Consider the following 22,307-nt stretch of genomic DNA (forward strand, 5'->3'; position numbering starts at 1 on the left):
GTAGAATTTTGTGAATTTAATTGTTAATTTTTTTATTTTTTTTAATATGTCAATAATTGAGTTTTGGTTGAATGCACCAAGGTGCATGGTAGGTAGTGATACACCCTAGTTATCGAGTGTGTGCATGTGCATGGTTGCATGGTGCACTTGTGTAGAATTTTCTACCCACTTTATTTTTTTTTTTCCTTTGATTAGATTTATTTAGATTATATAATTAAAAAAAATAAATAAAAGAAAGGGTAAAAAGAAGTAGTGTGGACAGCAAGTGGGAAAGGGGGGAATGAGAGTTGTCCATTTATATTTTTTTTCTTCAATCAAATAAATTAGAATTAAAAGACAATAAGCACAATTAGGAAACTTACCAATTCTTTTCCTTAGGCTATTATGGATAGATTAGAATAAAGAGGGAAGGAAAAAGGAAGAAGGCATTATGCTCATTTGGGACCGTCGACCTAGAGGGATGGAGAGAGAGATTAGGCGTTTTTCTAGAGAGAAGAAGAAGAAGAAGAAGAAGAAAGAAGAGAGGATCGAATCTCTCTATAGGTAAGGATTATCTTGGTTTGGTTGGTTCTTGAGTTTAGATCCTCTCCATGATTTCTAGGTGTTAGATTTTCTCTTCTCATGTTCTTGTGGTGTTCTAAAATCCCTAAGATTTTGTAACGCCCTAAACGCCAGGGACCGTTACGGTGTGCCTTGTAAACAGTGCTAAACTCGCTAATCGAGTCATTAGGCCAAAATCGTGTAACTAAGTATGATTAGCGGTTTAGGGATTATAAAATTTGGTTAAGATGTAACGTTTCATTAGAACGTTTACTGTATATATTGGGATCCCAAAAATATAATTTAAAGGTCTATTACAAGAAAATATTTACAACAGGCCGATCTAAGCGGCAAAACAGGGTTTAACCCTAGTTCCTTTTTCAACCCTCTGCCGTGGCGGTCGAGTAGCCACATATGTACACGTCGTCACCTAAGCTCTCCAACTCAAGGATGGTCTAGTTTTCTTTTGCCTTTACCTGCACCACATAGCACCCGTGAGCCGAAGCCCAGCAAGAAAACTCAACATGCTCATGAACAGTAATAACATGTCATCGAATCATAATGTGCATGCCTAGCAATATTAGCTTCCGTCATGCATGCAAATAAGTTCAAATAAATGATTATGGGATCCTGCATCTAAATAGAAGACTAATGAGTCATTCTCTGAGGACCTACTTCCTGAATAGATGACTAGTAAGTCAATATCGGAGTGGGTGACTAATGAGTCACACCCCACATAGGTGACTTATGAGTCACACTCTGTGTAGATGACTAATAAGTCATACCCTGTGTAGATGACTAATGAGTCCATCTCTGTCTAGGTGACTAATGAGTCACACTCTGTATAGGTGACTTATAAGCCACACTCTGTATAGATGACCAATAAGTCTATCTCTATGTGGATGACTAATGAGTCATACCCTGTATAGGTGACTAATGAGTCACACTTTGTATTGGTGACTAATAAGTCACACTTGGTATAGATGACTAATAAATCAATCTTGATGTGGATGACTAATGAGTCATACCTTGTATAGGTGACTAATGAGTCACGCTCTAGAGGTCCCATACCCTCCTAACCATGTGACATGTAGGTCACCTTAGCCATTCTGGCTCTGGCTCTAATTAACTAGCCCATAGACTAGACAAGCGTTTTTAATTTTCATCAAACTTGAGGTCGGTCCGGCATTAATGCTCATTTGAGTCATTCAACGCAGATGTCAATTAGATCTAATCCTTTATCAGCTTGCGTTAAACACGCTAAGGCCGTACTTGACTTATAAGTCAATTCCATCTGACCAGTGCTCAATACCGCTTTCGAACTTGACTAATGAGTCACAACTTCACAGTTGATATTGACACCATTGCCAATCCCTGACTAATAAGTCAGTGCTTCCTCATTTAGGTAATACAAACAGACATATATCATATGTCGAATATTCAGATATAAGGCATTTGGCATGCTCACTCAGTAATCAAAAGCATAATTATAATCATGCACAATTACATAGACTCAAGCTCTGATCAATCTCATAATCAATATTCATAGCATGCCCTAATCACATGTTTCTCGTGCATCACATGCATCACATTTAATCACTTGACATGCCTCAATAATAACCATGCATGTCACATATACATAGGGTGTAGTTTTCTTACCTTTGGTCCAAGCACATGTTACCAATGAATGAGCCACAAGCACGATCCTGATTCCAAGCCCCTAGTGATAACCTAGTCACAACCATAATATAAAACCTCATCAAAATGAGTAAATAAATACTTCCAAACCCAACCCAAGCATCCGGGACATCGAATCCCACTCAACTAGGTAGTAGCATCGATCCCAGGCCCTTAGAGTTAAGTTCCCATGCTCAAAACATCAATTTTGCCAAAAATGGCATCAAGCACCGCGGCCCTCCCGGCAAGCATCGCAGCCATTAGGCTTATCAGAAACCTCCACCTGCTTCAACAAGCCAGGGCCGCGGCCCAACCACGAACCAGCCATTTTTCCTCGTTTTCTCCATTTTAAAACCTTCCAACAACCTATCCAAACATCCGTAAATCATAAAATCAAAGTTCCCAAACATCCTAATCATCCAAAACCATTAAAACCCAAGTTTCAAATCACCCAAAAACTCATTAAAACACAAAAATCCAATTCAAGCTTAAAAACTTTAAAAACTTAAAACTTAAAACTTGGATTACCTCCGATTGAGTTGTTTTCCAACTAAATCCTCCGGCTAATAAGCTTCCAATATTCCTTAGAATCGCTATGACTTGACCCTCGCTTGAATCCGAGTCCTAGAACTCAAGTTTCCTTCGAAAATGCGATCGGGAGACGAAAATGGAACTTTGAGGGAGAGAGAACGTACAGAACATTCTCTTTATTCCTTTAAAGGTTACTTCAAGATTAAGTAGCCTCAAACAAATCCTAACGCTTGGGGTCCCGAAAACACCCCCGGGGAAAAATAGTCAAAACCTCCAGAATTTCCCCCTGGTCTTACTAACTCCCAATTTATCATCAAATTCTTGTTCCCATTACCCAATAACCCGGTAATGTTCTAAATACCCCTTGACTCACTCCGAGTCAAGAATAAATCCCGTTGTGACTTTCCCACTAGCTTACCTCCTAGGATCGTCTTGTGTTGAGTAACCCTGGCATAACCAAATAATAATAAAGCACCACACACATATCACATATATGCCAAATATGCCCGAAATGGCCAAAATATGAAATCACCCAATTAATCAGAAATTGGTTCACATGCATATTTAATACTCCTAAACATGCATATAATCATTTAATAACATAATAAATCAATTATGGCCCTCCCAGCCTCCTAATCAAGGTCCTAAACCTTATTAGGAAATTTGGGGCATTGTAGATTTGAGCAAGGTGGTGACCATAGTTGGTTCTTTTATTTTCTCAAGGAATGTATTGGATTCCTCCCTCAACCTTGTGTTGATTTTGTTTTCTTGGGGAGAATAATGATTTATGAATTGTAATAATATGTTGTTGTTTTCCTTTTATTTTGTTGGTGGTATGTTATTTTGATCATGCATGAAGGGTTTTGTGGTTTAATGCATGAAGGGATTTGGTTTTGATTTGCTAAGTATGATGATTGATGATATTTTATGTTTATGTATATGTGGGTTTCGGCCTATGCATGTCTAGGGATCCCCTTTATATTTTGATATTTTTATTGTGTTTTTATGTTAGATCCATGTTCTAGGACCCTATATAATTTTTGTATAATAAATAATTTGGACTCTTGTTATTGAATCCATGAAATTTGATGAATATGTTTATGAGATTATGTATCAATAGGTTATTGTATGCATGAATGATGATAGAAACATGCTAGGATGCATGTGAATGTACATGAGAATTTTGTTTTATATTTATGTTTAATTCATGAGAGTTTTGGCTAAAGAGTTGTTTGATTTTGTGTCACCCATGCATATTAGGACCATGCTAGGGTTTGTGAATTAATTTTATAGATTTAAATATGTATGGTAATGAATTAAATTTTTGTGAAGCATGATGTAAAAGATGGATTTTTGATTTGTTAAGTTTGCAGATTTTGGTGTTTAAATGGGTTAGAATAAGATGAAAATAATGTTTTTGCATGCTTAAATAATTTTGCAAGTGCTATGATGTTTTTAAGAAATTAAATGGGACTTTAATATACATTAAAATGATATTTTTACTCAAATAAATACATACAGATTTTTATATATTTTTAGAGAAAATACGAGGTTTTTAAATTCAATATGGTGATCTTTGAGAGTGTATATGGTTGCTGAAATTTTTGGTAAAATATTGGCAAGTTTTTTTTTTTAATGAAGGGAAAATTTGCGTGTTTGTGAAATAATATAGCCCTAAGTTATATCAATATTAAAAATTGTATTTTTAAATATAACCATGAGTGTTCATTTTAATAGATATGATTTTTCTTTATTTTAGTTAAAGAAAATGTTGAGATTAATTCACTTGTGATTTTTAAATAAATTAAATAGTGGCTGAAAGTTTAGTTTAATAATTTAAAAATAATTATTGGATTATCACTTAGGAATTTATTTTACTTAAAATTAAGTCTTAAAATAATACAAATAAAATGTATTTTTCTCACACCTAAAAATTATATTTTTCTCACACCAAGTTTGTAATTTTATTAATTTAAATTAAATTATTATTTTCGAAGGAAACATGGTAATTATAAGTATTTCACATAATTTCTAGCATTTATTATTTTATGAAATTTAAAAATAAATAATGGAATTATTATATTTTTAAATGGCTAAATAGATTATTTTATGAAATAAAAATAATGTTTTAGAGGTATAATCAACTTAGTGATTTTAAAGAGATAAATATTGGTAATAAAAGTAGGGTACTAAATCCTTGTTTTGAAAGCGACAGAAATAAGCGCGTAGGAATTATCGTTTTTAACGTCACTTTTTAACATCGTTCCTACGTACGCATGTCGCATGCAAATGCACTTTTACATTAAAAAATATGTCTAATATTCAACCATATGATTTTTATTTAAAAACCATGCATGTAACATAGGTATAATTTGCATTAATCTTTTGGTGATTTTATGTGTAATTATGTGTAATTATGACCCATGCACACATGGGATATATGAGTTGGGCACAAGAAAGTGTTATGTGATGCTAAAGAGTGTTATTTGATTATGGTATTGACTCGTTGTGAAGTTTGTCAGATTTGCATTGCTTAGACTTGAGGTCAGGAAGTAAGATAGAATTTTGTTTATTTATACTGTGAATGGTAAGATTGTTTGTATGATAGAATGCTATGTACAATGGTACGTTTTGCAATATGAAGTATGAAATGATATTTTGTGATGATGTGATGAAGGTGATAAATCATGAAATTTCCTTTGTGTTGATGTGACTGTATTATATGTGATTTGAATGTTGTATGATATGTAATTGGTTGTTAGCGTGATGAATACGACACAACAAATGGGTTGCTAAGGATATGAAGACGTAACTCGAGTTACTAAGGATATAAAGATGTAACTCATAGGGCGGACGCGCCGAGGTTATTCAAGGACCAGAGATCCTGTTTACCTCAAGATGTAACATGGACAAGATAGCGAGTCATGTTCACAAGTATATGATGATGATGCTTATGATGATAATGTTATGATGATTATGTATATGATGATGATGCTTATATTGCTAATGTTATGATGACAATGTATATGATGATGATATTTATGATGATAATGCTTATAATAATTATGTTTATGATGATTATGCTTATGATGATGATGGTTATGATAAGAATGTTTATGATGTATAACGATGTATGAATATGAACATGTTTTGTGTGTATACTTGTGTGTTATTTGTACTTCCTTACTGGGCTTGTAGCTCACCTCCTTACTTTCCCTTTCAAGTAACAAATAGGATTTTTCTATGGCACGCGTGGTGATGTGGGAAGTTCTAACGTCGGGGTGTGTATGGCGTGGGGGCATGCTATGGACAAGAAAGCGATAAGTTTAATGCCAATTTCTAAAGAATATTGTTATGTTTATTTTTAACTTTTAGAACTTATCAGTGACACTTGAACTTTAATTTTTTTTTTTAAAATGTTGCATAAAAACTGTTATTTTCTTTTTAAACTATTGGGCCCAACTTGCATGTTTTTAGCAAGGCCCCACAGGGACTTTTATAATAAGGGGTTTTTCTTCTATAAACTTATGAGCATGCAAATATTTTACAAAGTATTAGACTAGGGCATTTTACAAATGGTATCAGAGACATTTTTCCATGTTTCCAAGGACCCTCCCTATACACGCTAAAGACGGGAAAATCTCACCCCGTCGTAAGTATTTGTTTTATGTGCTACTACTTGTTCTTGTTTTGTTAAATTTTATACTTTCGTAACTGCAGTATAGTAAGATGCCTCCCATTTTGAAACTAGTAAGAAACTATTACTCAAGGAGATCCGCGCAATACCCAAGGTCCAGCTTGAGGAGGATTCCTACGATTGGCAGATTACGGTATTAAAAACAACAACGGTGGTTTGTGATCGTATTCAAGGGATCATGAACAAAAGAGGAGCTTTGCTATGGCCCAGAGAGAAATATTGGGTGTTGAGGGAAGCATTGTTAATGTACTCTGAGGCCCTTCTCCAATCGGACAAAGCATGGCACGACGTCATTCAAGATGACCTGGAATTTAGTACCATGGAATACGTAATCTACGATCTTATAGACAACTACAATTTTAGTTTTGAGGAGCTAGTATTGGTGAAGACGGAAGACGGAGAAATAGAGGAGCGTTTGGAGACAGTACACAATGTGGAATGATCCTTGGAAATTGAAGAAGTAACTCGAGCCATACCACGTGTTACTGCTAGGATGAGGATAATGGTGAGCGCTCCCGGCTACTTTCACATCCCAGAGGACGTCTTTGATTACAGCTCAGGGGACGAGTCCACAGTTGATAATTAGAGTCCCTCACGTAGATCGCTCAATGAAACGTTAATGAATAAGATGGGATTTTTTTTATAAAACAAAGGACCCTAAGGATTTATGTTTTTGGTTATTAAACACTTTATGGGTTGTTTAAATTTTGGAATAATTTGAACACTTTGAATGCTATGGTTTAATATTTTCCTCTTGCAAACTCTAAATGATGTGGTTTGAATGTATGATTTTTGCAAATATCTATCAAACCATTATGCGATTTTCCTTACTTATGATTTTCTTTTGATGCCTTAGAATCTCAAAATGTTGACTAGACGAAGAGGAGGCAAGGGAAGAGGAGGAGGCCGAGGAAAGGGTGTCTCCACAAGGTCTAAGGCCACGATAACCCGTGACATAAAATGCCATCTGTCCAACCTATAGCTCCAGCAGCACCATCTGTGGACCTGGCCGTAAAGATAGCAAGGTTGAGAGAACAAATAAGACTGAGAGATGAGGAATTGGTACATGCCAGGCAAGTGCCCCAAACGCCCCAACTGCCTCAAGTGCCAGTGGCACAGCCTCAGCCGCCAGAACCACCACCTGCACCACTGCCTGTAACTTATGGGTTCGTGCCAGTGTATGAACATTTCTGTAAATAAGCCCCACCAACCTTTGAAGGAAAAGCTAATCCCATACTGGCAGAGGATTGGTTAAGATCGGTCGAGGCCATCTTCGATTGTATGGAGTTGAATGATCGCCAGAGAGTCTCCTGCGCAATTTATTTAATCAAAATGGATGCTCGAATATGGTGGGATGTAATTAAACATATCCGTGATTTGAATACCATGACTTGGGCAGAATTCGTCCAGGATTTTAGCAAGAAGTATTAAAGTGCAACTGTGCTAGCAACCAAGGTAGATGAGTTTGTAACTCTGGTACAAGGAAACCTATATGTCACCGATTATGCACAGAAGTTCGATAGGTTGGAAAAAATTTCTCCTGAAGTTGTGCCAATTGAAACTCTACGAGTCCAAAGGTTCATGAGGGGACTCAAGCCAATGATTGCTAGGGATGTTATGATGACCAGTGCTGAAGTGTTGAGTTATGCAGAAGTACTTGATAGAGCACTTGAAGCAGAATATTTGGAAGATCTGATAAGGAAGGATAATGCTTCCAGAAGAGAGACCTACTGAAACAAGGGCTTCAATGAGGGTAACAAAAAGAAAACTAATGAAGGGCAGAACAGTGGCACTGATAAGAGACCAAGACCCCCAACCACGAATAACCACAGTCACAACACTCATAACCACCACAACAATTGCAACAATCGCTATAATGACCGGAACTGTGGGAATCACCAAGGCAACAGAGTAGAGCATCCAATCTGTCCTAAATGCTCGAAAAGACACCTAGGAGAATGCCAGGCCAGCCCAAATAAATGTTTCAAATGTGGTCAGGCAAGACATCTGAGAAAGAATTGCCCACAAGGAAAGGCGGGACAAAATAGTAACAATAATCTGGAGCCAGCATAGGTTTTTGCTTTAACTCAGAACGAAGCAACCAACAGCAACACCGTAGTCACAGGTAAGCTCCCTACATTTAGTATGATGTGTAAAGTCCTTATTGATTCTGGAGACTCACTCTTATGTTTCCATGAATGTGATTGATAAGCTGAGTATGGCTTATAAACTGTTTGAGCATAGCTTTAGTACAATGTTACCGTCGGGAGACATGATGTTGTCAACTAGGTGGTTACCATCAATGCCTATAACGATAGAGGGCAGGGAGTGCCCAGCAGACCTTATAGAATTGAGTATACCAGATTATGATGTCATACTTGGCATGGATTGGTTATCCAAACATGGGGCGACAAGAGATTGTCAGAAGAAGACAGTGGAGTTCAGACCAAAAGAATGAGAGGTCTTTTCCTTTAGAGGAGAAGTAGTGGGTTTTCGAACACCCATAATTTCAGCACTAAAATCATGGAATATGATGCAACATGGTTGTTCAGTGTTTCTGGCTAGTGTGGTGGATAAATCCAAGGAGTCAGAGTTAAAAATTGAAAATGTGCATATTGTTTGTGAGTTCCCGGAGGTGTTTCCCGAGGAATTACCAGGATTACCCCCGAACAGAGAAATCGAGTTTGTGATCGAGCTTCCACCAGAAACAACACCGATCTCTAAAGCGCCCTATCGAATGGCACCTGCAGATTTGAATGAACTTTTGAACCAGCTAACAAGAGTTGTTGGACAAGGGGTTCATAAGACCTAGCCATTCGCCATGGGGAGCACCAATCCTATTTGTGAAAAAGAAGGACGAGAGCATGAGAATGTGCATCGATTACCAAGAACTCAATAAGATCACCATTAAGAACAAATATCCTTTGCCTAGGATAGATGACCTTTTTTATCAACTGCAAGGGGCAGCAGTATTCTCGAAGATTGATCTGCAATCCGGGTACCATCAGTTGAAAGTGAAAGAGGGAGACATTCCAAAAACGGCTTTTAGAACTCGCTATGGGCACTATGAGTTCCTAGTGATGTCTTTTGTACTTACTAACACCCCAGCATCATTTATGGATATGACGAATAGGGTATTTAAGGAATCTTTGGACAAGTTTGTGGTAGTGTTCATAGATGATATCCTTATTTACTCAAAGACCAAAGAGGACCTTGAGGAGCATTTGAGGTTGACTCTGAAAAGACTACGAGAACATCAACTATACGCTAAGTTCTCTAAGTGTGAGTTTTGGCTAGAACAAGTAAGTTTCCTAGGGCATATAGTGTTCAATAATGGAATAGCACTAAATCCATCAAAGATCGAGGCCATTAGAGACTGGCCCCAGCCGAAGAATGCCTCAAAAGTTCGAAGCTTCTTAGGATTGGTGGGTTAGTATAGGAAGTTTTTCGAGGGTTTCTTGAAGATTGCCACACCATTGACCAACTTAACCCGCAAACATCAAAAATTTGGATGGACTGAGAAATGTGGAGAAAGCTTTCAGACCATGAAGGATAAGTTAATTTCAGGGCCTATCCTTTGTGTTCCCACAGAGGGCGGGAAATTTTTGGTGTATTGTGACACATCAAAGAACGGCTTAGGATGTGTGTTGATGCAAGATGGGAAGGTGGTAGCTTATGCTTCAAGACAACTCAAGGATTATGAGCAACGATATCCCACTCATGATCTTGAGTTGGCAGCAGTGGTGGTCGCACTAAAGATATGGAGACATCACCTATTTGGGGACAAGTGCGAAATCTACATTGACCACAAAAGTTTGAAGTACTTCTTCACGCGAAAGGAATTGAATATGAGGCAGCGAAGGTGGTTGGTATTATTGAAGGATTACGATTGTTATATTCTATACCACCCGGGCAAGGCCAATGTGGTTGCAGATGCATTGAGTAGGTGGGGACATGGGAATGTCCCAGCACTACATACAATAGAGATGCCTTTTCAGAAAGAGATTATAAATGCATGCATCGAATTTGTGACAGGAAGCCTAGCGAACCTCACGTTACAATCCTCCCTACTAGGACAAATTCGAGAAGGACAGAAAGTGGATGAAGCCCTAATGAAGCAAGAGGCTTTGGTACAAGAAAGTGGGAGTAGTGACTTCACAATGTCCAACAGTGGACTGCTGAGATACAAAGATAGGATTTGTGTGCTTGACAATGTTGAGATTAAGGAAAGTATTATGAAAGAGGCGAACACAACACCCTATTCCTTACACCGAGGGTCCACGATGATGTACCTAGACCTTAAGGCGTTATATTGGTGGCATGGAATGATGAAGGATATTGCTGAGTTTGTTGCTAGATGTTTGACATGCCAGCAAGTAAAGGCAGAACACCAAAGACAAGCAGGGTTACTTCAATCGCTCTACGTTCCTGAATGGAAATGGGAGGATATAGCAATGGATTTTGTGGTAGGGTTACCCAGGATCCCAAAGCAGCGTGATTCTGTTTTGGGTAATAGTGGATAGGCTCACTAAGTCCGCCCACTTTCTGCTAGTTAAGACCACATACTCAATGGACCAATATGCAGAATTGTATCTAAGTGAGATAGTGAGACTTCATGGGGTGCCAAAGTCTATAGTTTATGATCGAGGGTCAGTTTTCACATCGAACTTTTGGAAAGGGCTACAGAGATCTATGGGATCAAGGCTAAAGTTTAGCACCGCATTTCATCCCCAGACTGACGGGCAGTCGGAGAGAACTATACAAATTCTAGAGGACATGTTGAGATGTTGTGCTTTGGACATTTTAGAGTCTTGGAACCGATACTTACCCCTAATGGAATTCTCCTATAATAACAGTTACCAATCTACTATTGGGATGGCTACCTATGAAATGCTTTATGGGCGCAAGTGCAGATCTCCTTTACACTGGGATGAAGTTGGGGAAAATCATATTTTATGCCCTGAAGCAGTTAGGGAAACCAGTGAGGCAATCGAGAAGATTCGCCAAAGGATGCTTACCATGCAGAGTAGGCAAAAGAGCTACGCTGACCTTAAGAGAAGGGACATCGAGTTTTTAGTGGGCGAGTTTGTTTTCTTGAAAGTCTCGCTGATGAAGGGTGTTATGCGTTTTGGAAAGAAAGGGAAGTTAAGCCTTAGATATATAGGTCCATTTGAGATTTTGGACAAAGTAGGGCAAGTTGTTTACTGTTTAGCACTGCCCCCAGCACTAGCTGAAACGCATAACGTCTTTCACATCTCGATGTTGCGTAAGTATGTGTCAGATCCCTCTCATGTGTTGAGTTACGAGCCGTTACAGCTGAAGTAGGACCTGAGTTATGATGAACAACCAGAGCATGTTATTGAAAAATGAATCAAGGAACTAAGATTCAAAAGGATTCCACTAGTTAAGGTCTTGTAGAAGAATAGAACGGAATGAGCAGCAACATGGGAGTTGGAGGAAGACATGAGAGAAAGATACCCTGAATTATTTGGTAAGAAAAAATTTCGAGACAAAATTCCTTTCAATGAGGGTATATTGTAGTGCACAATTTTTTTTTATTCAGATTTTGTGCTTTATTTTATTTAATTGTTAAGTGTTGTGAATTATTTTATTTATTTGTTTAAATTTATTGTTAGAATGGTTTGGTATAATTTTATTAATTTAATTGTTAATTGTTTATTTATTTATTTTTAATATGTGAATAATTGAGTTTTGGTTGAATGCACCAAGGTGCATGGTAGGTAGTGATACACCCCAGTTATTGAGTGTGTGCATGTGCATGGTGCATGGTGCACTTGTGTAGAATTTTCTACACACTTTATTTTTTTCCTTTTATTAGATTTATTTAGATTATTTAATTAAAATAAATAAATAAATAAAAGGGTAACAAGAAGTAGTGTGGACGGGAAGTGGGAAAGGAGGGAATGAGAGTTGTCCATTTATATTTTTTTCTTCAATCAAATAAATTAGAATTAAAAAATAATAAGCACAATTAGGAAACGTATCAATTCTTTTCCTAGGATATTATGGATAGAATAAAATAAAGAGGGAAGGAAAAAAGGAAGAGAGCATTATGCTCATTTGGGACCGCCGGCCTAGAGGGAAGGAGATAGAGAGTAGGCATTTTCTAGAGAGAGAAAGAAGAAGAAGAAGAAGAAGAAGAAGAAGAAGAAGAGGAAGAAGAAGAGGAAGAAGAAAGAAGAGGGGACTGAATCTTTCTATAGGTAAGGATTATCTTCGTTTGGTTGATTCTTGAGTTTAGATCCTCTCCATGATTTCTAAGTATTTGGTTTTCTCTTCTCATGTTCTTGTGGTGTTCTAAAATCCCTAGGATTTGAGCAAGGTGGTGACCATAGTTGGTTCATGTGTTCTCTCAAGGAAGGTATTGGATTCCTCCCTCAACCTTGTATTGATTTTGTTTTCTTGGGGAGATTAAGGATTTATGAATTGTAATAATTTGTTGTTTTGTTTTCCTTTCATTTTGTTGGTGGTATGTTATTTTGATCATGCATGAAGTGTTTTGTGGTTTAATGCATGAAGGGATTTGGTTTTGATTTGCTAAGTATGATGATTGATGATATTTTATGTTTGTGTATATGTGGGTTTCGACCTATGCATGTGTAGGGATCCCCTTTATATTTTGATATTTTTATTATGTTTTTATGTTAGATCCATGTTCTAGGACCCTATATAATTTTTGTATAATAAATAATTTGGACTCTTGTTATTGAATCCATGAAATTTGATGAATATGTTTATGAGATTATGTATCAATAAGTTATTGTACGCATGAATGATGATAGAAACATGCTAGGATCCATGTGAATGTAAATGAGAATTTTGTTTTATATTTATGTTTAATTCATGAGGGTTTTGGATAAAATGGTGTAATGCATGATGAGTTGTTTGATTTTGTGGCACCCATGCATATTAGGAACATGCTAGGGTTTGTGAATTAATTTTATAGATTTAAACATGTATGGTAATGATGTAAATTTTTGTGAAGCATGATGTAAAAGATGGATTTTTGATTTGTTAAGCTTGCTGATTTTGGTGTTTAAATGGTTTAGAATATGTTGAAAATAATATTTTTGCATGCTTAAATAATTTTGCAAGTACTATGATGTTTTTAAGAAATTAAATGGAACTTTAATATACATTAAAATGATATTTTTACACAAATAAATACCTACAGATTTTTATATATTTTTGGAGAAAATATGAGGTTTTAAATTCAATATGGTGATATTTGAGAGTGTATATGGTTGCTGAAATTTTTGGTAAAATATTGGAAAGTTTTTTTTTTTTTAATGAAAGGAAATTTTTTGTGTTTGTGAAATAATATAACCCTAAGTTATGTCAATACTAAAAATTGTATTTTTAAATGTAACCATGAGTGTTCATTTTAATAGATATGATTTTTCTTTATTTTAATTAAAGAAAATGTTGAGATTAATTCACTTGTTATTTTAAAAAAAATTAAATAGTGGCTGAAAGTTTAGTTTAATAATTTAAAAATAATTATTGGATTATCACTTAGGAATTTATTTTACTTAAAATTAAGTCTTAAAATAATACAAATAAAATGTATTTTTCTCACACCTAAAAATTACATTTTTCTCACACCAAGTTTGTAATTTTATTAATTTAAATTAGATTGTTATTTTCTAAGGAAACATGCTAATTATAAGTATTTTACATAATTTCTAGTCTTTATTATTTTATGTAATTTAAAACTAAATAATGGCATTATTATATTTTTAAATGACTAAATAAATTATTTTATGAAATAAAAATAATGTTTTGGAGCTTTAATCAACTTAGTGATTTTAAAGAGATAAATATTGGTAATAAAAGTATGTTACTAAATCCTTGTTTTTTAAACGATAGAAATAAGCACGTAGGAATTATCGTCTTTAACGTCACTTTTTAACAACGTTCCCATGTATGCATATCGCATGCAAATGCACTTTTACATTAAAAAATATGTCTAATATATCAACCATATGATTTTTATTTAAAAACCATGCATGTAACATAGGTATAATTTGTATTATTCTTTTGGTGATTTTATGTGTAATTATGTGTAATTATGACCCATGCACACATGGGATAAATGAGTTGGGCACAAGAAAGTGTTATGTGATGCTAAAGAGTGTTATTTGATTATGGTATTGGCTCGTTGTGAAGTTTGTGAAATTTTCTTTGCTTGGACTTGAGGTAAGGAAGTAAGATAGAATTTTGTTTATTTATACTGTGAACGGTAAGATTGTTTGTATGATAGAATGCTATGTACAATGGTACGTTTTGCAATATGAAGTATGAAATGATATTTTGTGATGATGTGATGAAGGTGATAAATCATGAAATTTCCTTTGTGTTGATGTGACTGGATTATATGTGATTTGAATGTTGTATGATATGTAATTGGTTGTTAGCGTGATGAATACGACACAACAAAGGGGTTGCTAAGGATATGAAGACGTAACTCGAGTTACTAAGGATATAAAGACGTAACTCATAGGACGAACGCGCCGAGGTTATTCAAGGACCAGAGATCCTGTTTACCTCAAGATGTAACATGGACAAGATAGTGAGTCATGTTCACAAGTATATGATGATGATGCTTATGATGATAATGTTATGATGATTATGTATATGATGATGATGCTTATATTGCTAATGTTATGATGACAATGTATATGATGATGATATTTATGATGATAATGCTTATAATAATTATGTTTATGATGATTATGCTTATGATGATGATGGTTATGATAAGAATGTTTATGATGTATAACGATGTATGAATATGAACATGTTTTGTGTGTATACTTGTGTGTTATTTGTACTTCCTTACTGGGCTTGTAGCTCACCTCCTTACTTTCCCTTTCAAGTAACAAATAGGATTTTTCTATGGCACGCGTGGTGATGTGGGAAGTTCTAACGTCGGGGTGTGTATGGCGTGGGGGCATCCTATGGACAAGAAATCGATCAGTTTAATGTCAATTTCTAAAGAATATTGTTATGCTTATTTTTAACTTTTAGAACTTATCAGTGACACTTGAACTTTAATTTTTTTTTAAATGTTGCATAAAAAGTGTTATTTTCTTTTTAAACTATTGGGCCCAACTTGCATGTTTTTAGCAAGGCCCCACAGGGACTTTTATAATAAGGGTTTTTTCTTCTATAAACTTATGAGCATGCAAATATTTTACAAAGTATTAGACTAGGACATTTTACAAAGTAATCTTAAGGTAAGATTTCCAATTTCTAAGTTGCTTGCCACAAGTCCTCATAGTCCAATTCTTCACAAGAGGAGGAATGTCAAATTTTTCCATAAGAATAAAAGTGTTGACTATTATAAATTTTAAATATACTAACTAGAATTAATATTAGATATATATATTTAAATTACTTTAAATATTAATCTAAAATGCTAAATTAAATAAAAGAAAAAATAATAATTTTATCGGTGTGATTTTCCACATTCCATCTTTGTATTTATTAGGTACCTTATGCCAATTCTTGTAGTTAATTGGTGCATTTTTTCCATCTTGTACTAATGTCCCAATAATGCTTGTAACTTTTTTTGCATTTTCATCATGTGGCTGCCCACAATCGTTACATGTAATTTGTATCTTTTTACCATCATGATTACCCCAAATATCATGCATTTGTATAGGACCTCAAGTTTTCTTTTTTACTAGTATTATTTGTCAACAAATCTACAAATGATTCTGCGGTATCTTCATCTTGTGTGGCCAATCTACATTGCATATATTGATCCATACCTACAAACCTTTCCAAAAACAAAGTAGAATAGTTATATTTAATGTTATAGTACAACTAAAATCTCAAATATCATAGAATTTACTCACTATTTTTTGTATTAATAACAATGAATGAGAACATGCCTTAAAAACGTTTGAATCACAATAAATTAAGTGGCTGCTTTACTTATTATTATTCTTTCTATTCATAATGCTTTACATTTCAGTTTTTCTCTTTGTTTTATGAACCTGCAAACTTTGGTTAAGTGTACTATTTAAAGCCACAATTCAACAAGAATATTTAAAACACAAAATCCCAAAACTAAACTTCAAAACATTATGAAAATTCAAAGAAAATTAAACCTTAACACTTGAAATTTCATGTCAACGTTTAACATGTACAAGTGACAAGAGCAAAACTAATTAGTGAGCTTGAAAATTGAAGAAGAAATGACTTCAATTTTTTTAACAAGAAAGATAATTAATGAATAAATTAAAAACTTGTTCTATTAGTTAATTGGCCGAAAACTCAAACTTTGCCTAGAATTATTTGAATTATTATATCAGAAAAATGTATTTTGGGGCAAGAAAATCCAGAAAGGTCAATCACTTTCTATAGAGGCCCTTCTTAATGAGTTTAAAACACCATTACAGGGAATAAAAAGTTGCTTAATCTTTGTAGAAAAAGAATAAGTAGAAAAAAAATCACATCTATACACACATATATATGATTTTGATACTGAAATAGCTTCTCGTTTTTTACAAGCTGGTTTGTTCTTTTTTTTATTTGTCTTTAGGCTTGCTGAAAAAATAAATGGCTTCTTGTTCTTTCTTAATGAGAGATTTCAAATGTATAATGCAAGAAAAAAAATAAAGAAAGGATCACCTTAAATATTGAGATCGTTTTCAAAGGTGTGAATTGTTGTCAATTATGATTGTTCTTCTACTAAGATCATCTCTGCTTCAGCTTCCATATCTATAGTTTGCACATTTCAATACCAAACAAAAGATAAAAATAGAAAGGTTAAAAAATCTATTCAAATATAGAGAAATATAGACTATTGAATGTTCATATAGTCTTACGACATATTTTCTGTAATCTTTTTGTCCTTAGTTTCTGCATATTTGAGTTGAATGGGACAATAAGGAAAATTGTGGGATGATTATATTATTTTGGTTTAAAAGAATCGTTAGCTTAAAAACGATAACTACCATTTTTCAATTACGCGCTTTTTTTTCTATATATATTTGTATTTAAAAGTTTTGAGATTTCGTTATATTTCACAAAAAAAGATGTTAGATCTTATTTATAAATATGTATATTAATTCGTTTTCATATATATATATATATACTAAATATAATATAATATATCATTGAAATATATATATTTTAAATTAGTTGGGAAAAGTTCAGTTACGTTATCAATGATTATTTTAAACAAACTTTATTATCTTTCATATCATATATTATTATATTTTTTACACAAAAATAGGTCATATGGTATCTGATTCAAATTTTAAATTAAAAGAAAAATATTTAAAACTAACTTCCATTTAATTTAAACTTAATTTTGAATTAAACGTACTCTCCAATAATTTTGGTTAAACTATAATGAAAAAAAATTAATTGCTAAGATTAATTATATATATATATGAATAGATAGATTATACAAATCTCTACTTTTTAATCTCCCACTAGTGGTCTTCCTAAACCCACTTCACAACACTTGTTTCTAAATCTAAAAGCTACAAATATTATACTTTTGAGGTAATTCTTCTTTCTATGTTTTCCTTTTTATTTTTCTTGTAAAACATACTAAATTTAAAATTAATTGGGTTTATATGTGTATTTATTATTTTTGATATAGAAGAATGTATGTTTAAATCTAATAAAGAATTATTTATGCTTATTAAAAAACTTAAGTCTTTTTTTTTTAATTAGAAATCCATTCCATAATGGTGTTTAATTTTTTATTCAAAAATATTAAATTAGAAGTTTTATTTCATAAGTGCACATAGAGATTGACGTATTCCAAGTTGCTTTAGATTGTAAATAAGGTGATTAATAACTTATGATTTTTCTTTAAATAATTTATTGTTGATAAATTATTAACTTATTCATTTTTCCAATTTTTTATATTTTTTAATTTAATCAAATCCTATCTAATTTTATATTTTAAATGTATAATTTATTTTTGTACAAATATGTATATTTTATTTATTCTTTTATGCTTGAGTTGTTATCAATTAAATATCCAAACTCATACTAAAATAAATTATTCATTCATGATTAATTTTAAATTTGGAGATGTAATGTCCTGGATAACCAAGACCGTTACACTGTGTGTTTATAAAGGTGAAAGACTTGCTACTCAAGTCATTTAGTTAAAAATGTGAAACTAAAACCATAATCGAACTAGGGTTAAATGATTTTGGTCATAAAAGATAAATATCATTTAAATAAACATTTGATACATGGGATCCCAAAAACAGGGTTAAAGGATAGTTTACAAAATTTCAAAGGTTATGTACAACCACAAGCCACTCTAATGGCAAAATAGGCATTTAAGGTTCTCTTGTCCCTGTATCATCCCTCGGTCGTGGCGGTTGAGCAACCGACTATGTACATTCCGCCCCCAGACCTCTCTAGTTCAGAGTTGGTTCAGCTTACCCTTTCCTTTACCTGCACCACGTAGCATCCGTGAGCCAAGGCCCAGTAAGAAAACAATAATACAGAGCTAATCAATAATAGTAATCAAATAATTCACAAAACATTAACCAGATATTCAGTAAACCATAACGTTCACATAATCAGTGATATCAATCAACAAATCAATAATCTATCATCCAGGTAATCAACATGCCATAATAATCAGATTAATAACAGTAAACACATCATACAATATCCAGGGTTGGCGCCCTTAGGCCGCACCCTCTGTTTATCCCACTGACTCTGGCTCACTTAGGTCGAGCTTAGTGATTATATAGCTAACCTCAGCTACAAATAGCCGAGCCGCGTCATGTGCGCAAATATCAATTCCGACACTGCCGTTTATTTCATGCTCACATGGCATAACACAATCATACAGAATTGTATACTAATATAGGGTACCCTAGTCCCAACATAGCCACACAAACGGGTGCAGTTTTCTTACCTTTGGTCCAAGCAGAAGTAAATAAGCTAGCAAGCACGACCCCCAAGAACGATCCTCTCCTGAGCCCAAGCGATAACCTAGTCACAACCCACAATAACATTCTCATTATCATTCGATTCCATGATAGAGCTCCGAGACCAATTCCATGCAGCTGTATCTTCAATTCCTTCAATTCTTCCGGTGCCATTCTATATGGTGCCCTTGAAATTGGCTCTGTCCTCGGTGCCAACTCAATGACGAACTGAATCTCCCTATGCGGCGGCAACCCTGGTAAATCCTTAGGGAATACATCCAAGAATTCACGAACCAATCTAGTCTCCCCCGACCTTGTTGGAAAATCTCTAGTAGTATCCACTACACTAGCCAGGAAGCCTATACATCCTCCCTGTAATAGGTCCTTGGCTCTCAGTGCTGATATCATGGGTATGCGGGGTCCACATACCGTACCCACGAACACAAAGGATTCCTCTCCCTCTGGCTCAAAGGTCACCATCTTCTTTCTACAATCAATAGTAGCTCTGTATCTAACCAGCCAATCCATCCCTAAATTTATATCAAAGTCTTCCATACCTAACTCAATCAAGTCTATTGATAGCTCTCTACTATCAACCATCACTGGCAGTGCTCTAATCCATCTCCTTAGAAACTACCAATTTCCCCGTTGGCAATAATGTCCCGAACCCCGTAGTACATTACTCACTAGGTCTACACAACCTATCAATCACCTTAATAGAAACAAATGAATGTGTCACACCAGATTCAATCAATACAGTAAAAGGAGAGCCAGCGCTAGAAAGCTGACTTGTCACCACCGAGGGACTAGCCTCGGCCTCTGCCTGTGTCAAGGTGAACACTCGAGCTAGAGTCAAGCTATCCACCTTCCCTATTTCCCCTTTCTTCACTGTTGGGCAGTCCTTATTGAGGTGTCCCACCACCCCGCACACATAATAGGCCTTGGCCCGACATTCACCCGAATGGCGTCTTCTGCACCTCGTGCACTCTGGGTAGATCCTCCATGTGTCACCGCCTCCCTGACAACCACCCTGAACACTCTGGCCCCTCCTATCAGGACCAGCAGCGGTCGAAGTGTCAGGGGTCTTCCTCTTCAGATCACATGGGCCTCTGCCCCTACCAGATCCTGAATATGGAGGCACCGCTCTGTGGACCTCCCGTCTCACAGCATTTTCCCTCCAAATCTTGTTCTCCACTTCCTTAGTGGTAAGAGCCTTCTCAACAGCCTGGGCATAAGTCGTCCCCCCCGGTACAGTTGTAATTATCACACCTCTAGCTATCATATCATTAAGCCCTCTGATAAATCTGTCCTGCCTAGCTGCATAAGTAGACACAAGATCAGGTGCAAACTTTGCAAGTGTATCAAACTTCAGAGCATACTCTGTAACTGTCATGTTGCCCTGTATCAACCCCAAAAATTCATTAACCTTCACTGCCTTGGCGGCAATGTTGTAATACTTCTGACTGAACAAATCCTTGAATCCATCCCAACCCAAAGTAGTAACATCTTAACTCTGTGATGCCACTTCCCACCAAATGCGGGCATCCTCTCTTAGCATTTATGTGGCACATGCCACCCTGTCATGACCCTCTACCCTAATGAAGTCCAGGATAGCGGTAATCATACTCATCCACTGATCGGCCTTCAGTGGATCTAGTCCTCCCTCGAAGGTTGGAGGATGTTGCCTCCTAAACCGCTCATACAACGGCTCCCATCTATTCCCAACTTCCAATGGCTGAACAACTGGTGCCACTGTAGGTGGCACAATAGATGTAACATTCCCTGACAAAGCCTGCTATCTCAGAAGATGGATTTGCTTTTCTTAGCTCTGAAGTCGGGCTTGCATGTCTGCCATAATCTGTTGCTAGTTCTCAGGGACTGGTGGAGGGTTCTAGCCCTGGTCATTAACCCTAGCCTCAAACCCTGTGTCGGCTAGTTGTATAGATCGTCTTGGACGCATAGCTATCCAAGTTAATCTGCAATCAACAACTCGGTGGTCAGACTATGATTACATGGTAACAATCTTTCCACGAATCACCATTGAAACACAATCAATCACAAGCAATCAAGATATAACAGTTTATCCAAATATTCATCCACATGCAACAGCAATGCTAATAAGCATGCCTTAATATCATCACACAACAATCAAGGGCCAGGCCCTATCAGTATCTCATGCTCCCTGTTAATCAAACAGATAACATCATTCGTATTTCTTTCCAACAACTTAAGCATATAAACACGAATATACAATTACCAAACCCTTAGTCAAGCTTATCTTTAGCGGCAAATGTACATGTCCAGCCTGTCTTTAAGAACCGTTAAACCTAGACCGCTCTGATACTAAGTTATAACGCCTTAGATAACCAAGACTGTTACACTGTGTGTTTATAAAGGTGCAAGACCTGCTACTTAATCGAACTAGGGTTAAAAGATTTTGGTCATAAAAGATAATTTTCATTTAACTAAACGTTTGATACATGGGATCCTAAAAACAGTGTTAAAGAAAAGTTTACAAAATTTCAAAGGTTATGTACAACCACAAGCCGCTCTAATGGAAAAATAGGCCTTTGAGGTTCTCATGTCCCTGTATCATCCCTCGGCCGTGGCGGCCGAGCAGCCGACTATGTACATTCCGCCCCTAGAGCTCTCCACTTTAGGGTTAGTCTAGCTTACCCTTACCTTTATCTGCACCACGTAGCACCCATGAGCCAAGGCCCAGCTAGAAAACCATAATACAGAGCATAACAAATAACAGTAATCAAATAATTCACAAAACATTAACCAGATATTCAGTAAACCATAGCGTTCACAAAATAAGTGATATCAATAAATAAATTAATAATCTATAATCTAGGTAATCAACATGCCATAATCATCAGATTAATAACAGTAAACACATCATACAATACCCAAGG

At 35.5% G+C, this 22,307-nt stretch overlaps 1 protein-coding gene and 1 long non-coding RNA gene across 2 annotated transcripts; one reads left to right on the plus strand and one right to left on the minus strand.

Moving 5' to 3' along the window:
• The first annotated feature begins 12,535 nt into the window (after positions 1-12,535).
• Positions 12,536-15,154, plus strand: LOC133816424 (uncharacterized). Its single transcript, XR_009885230.1, has 3 exons — positions 12,536-12,669; positions 12,777-12,827; positions 14,884-15,154. It is a non-coding gene; the product is annotated as an uncharacterized LOC133816424 (long non-coding RNA).
• Positions 15,155-18,702: 3,548 nt separating this feature from the next.
• Positions 18,703-21,436, minus strand: LOC133818733 (uncharacterized). The gene is made up of 2 exons (XM_062251769.1): positions 19,377-21,436; positions 18,703-18,904 (listed from the first exon to the last, which is right to left on the minus strand). Exon 1 carries the CDS (start codon positions 20,780-20,782, stop codon positions 20,069-20,071), a length of 714 nt encoding a protein of 237 aa, XP_062107753.1. The 5' UTR covers positions 20,783-21,436; the 3' UTR covers positions 18,703-18,904; positions 19,377-20,068.
• Between the last annotated feature and the right edge of the window lie 871 nt (positions 21,437-22,307).

This window comes from Humulus lupulus, chromosome 2 (genome assembly GCF_963169125.1).
Source record: "Humulus lupulus chromosome 2, drHumLupu1.1, whole genome shotgun sequence".
NCBI classification, from domain to species: Eukaryota; Viridiplantae; Streptophyta; class Magnoliopsida; order Rosales; family Cannabaceae; genus Humulus; species Humulus lupulus.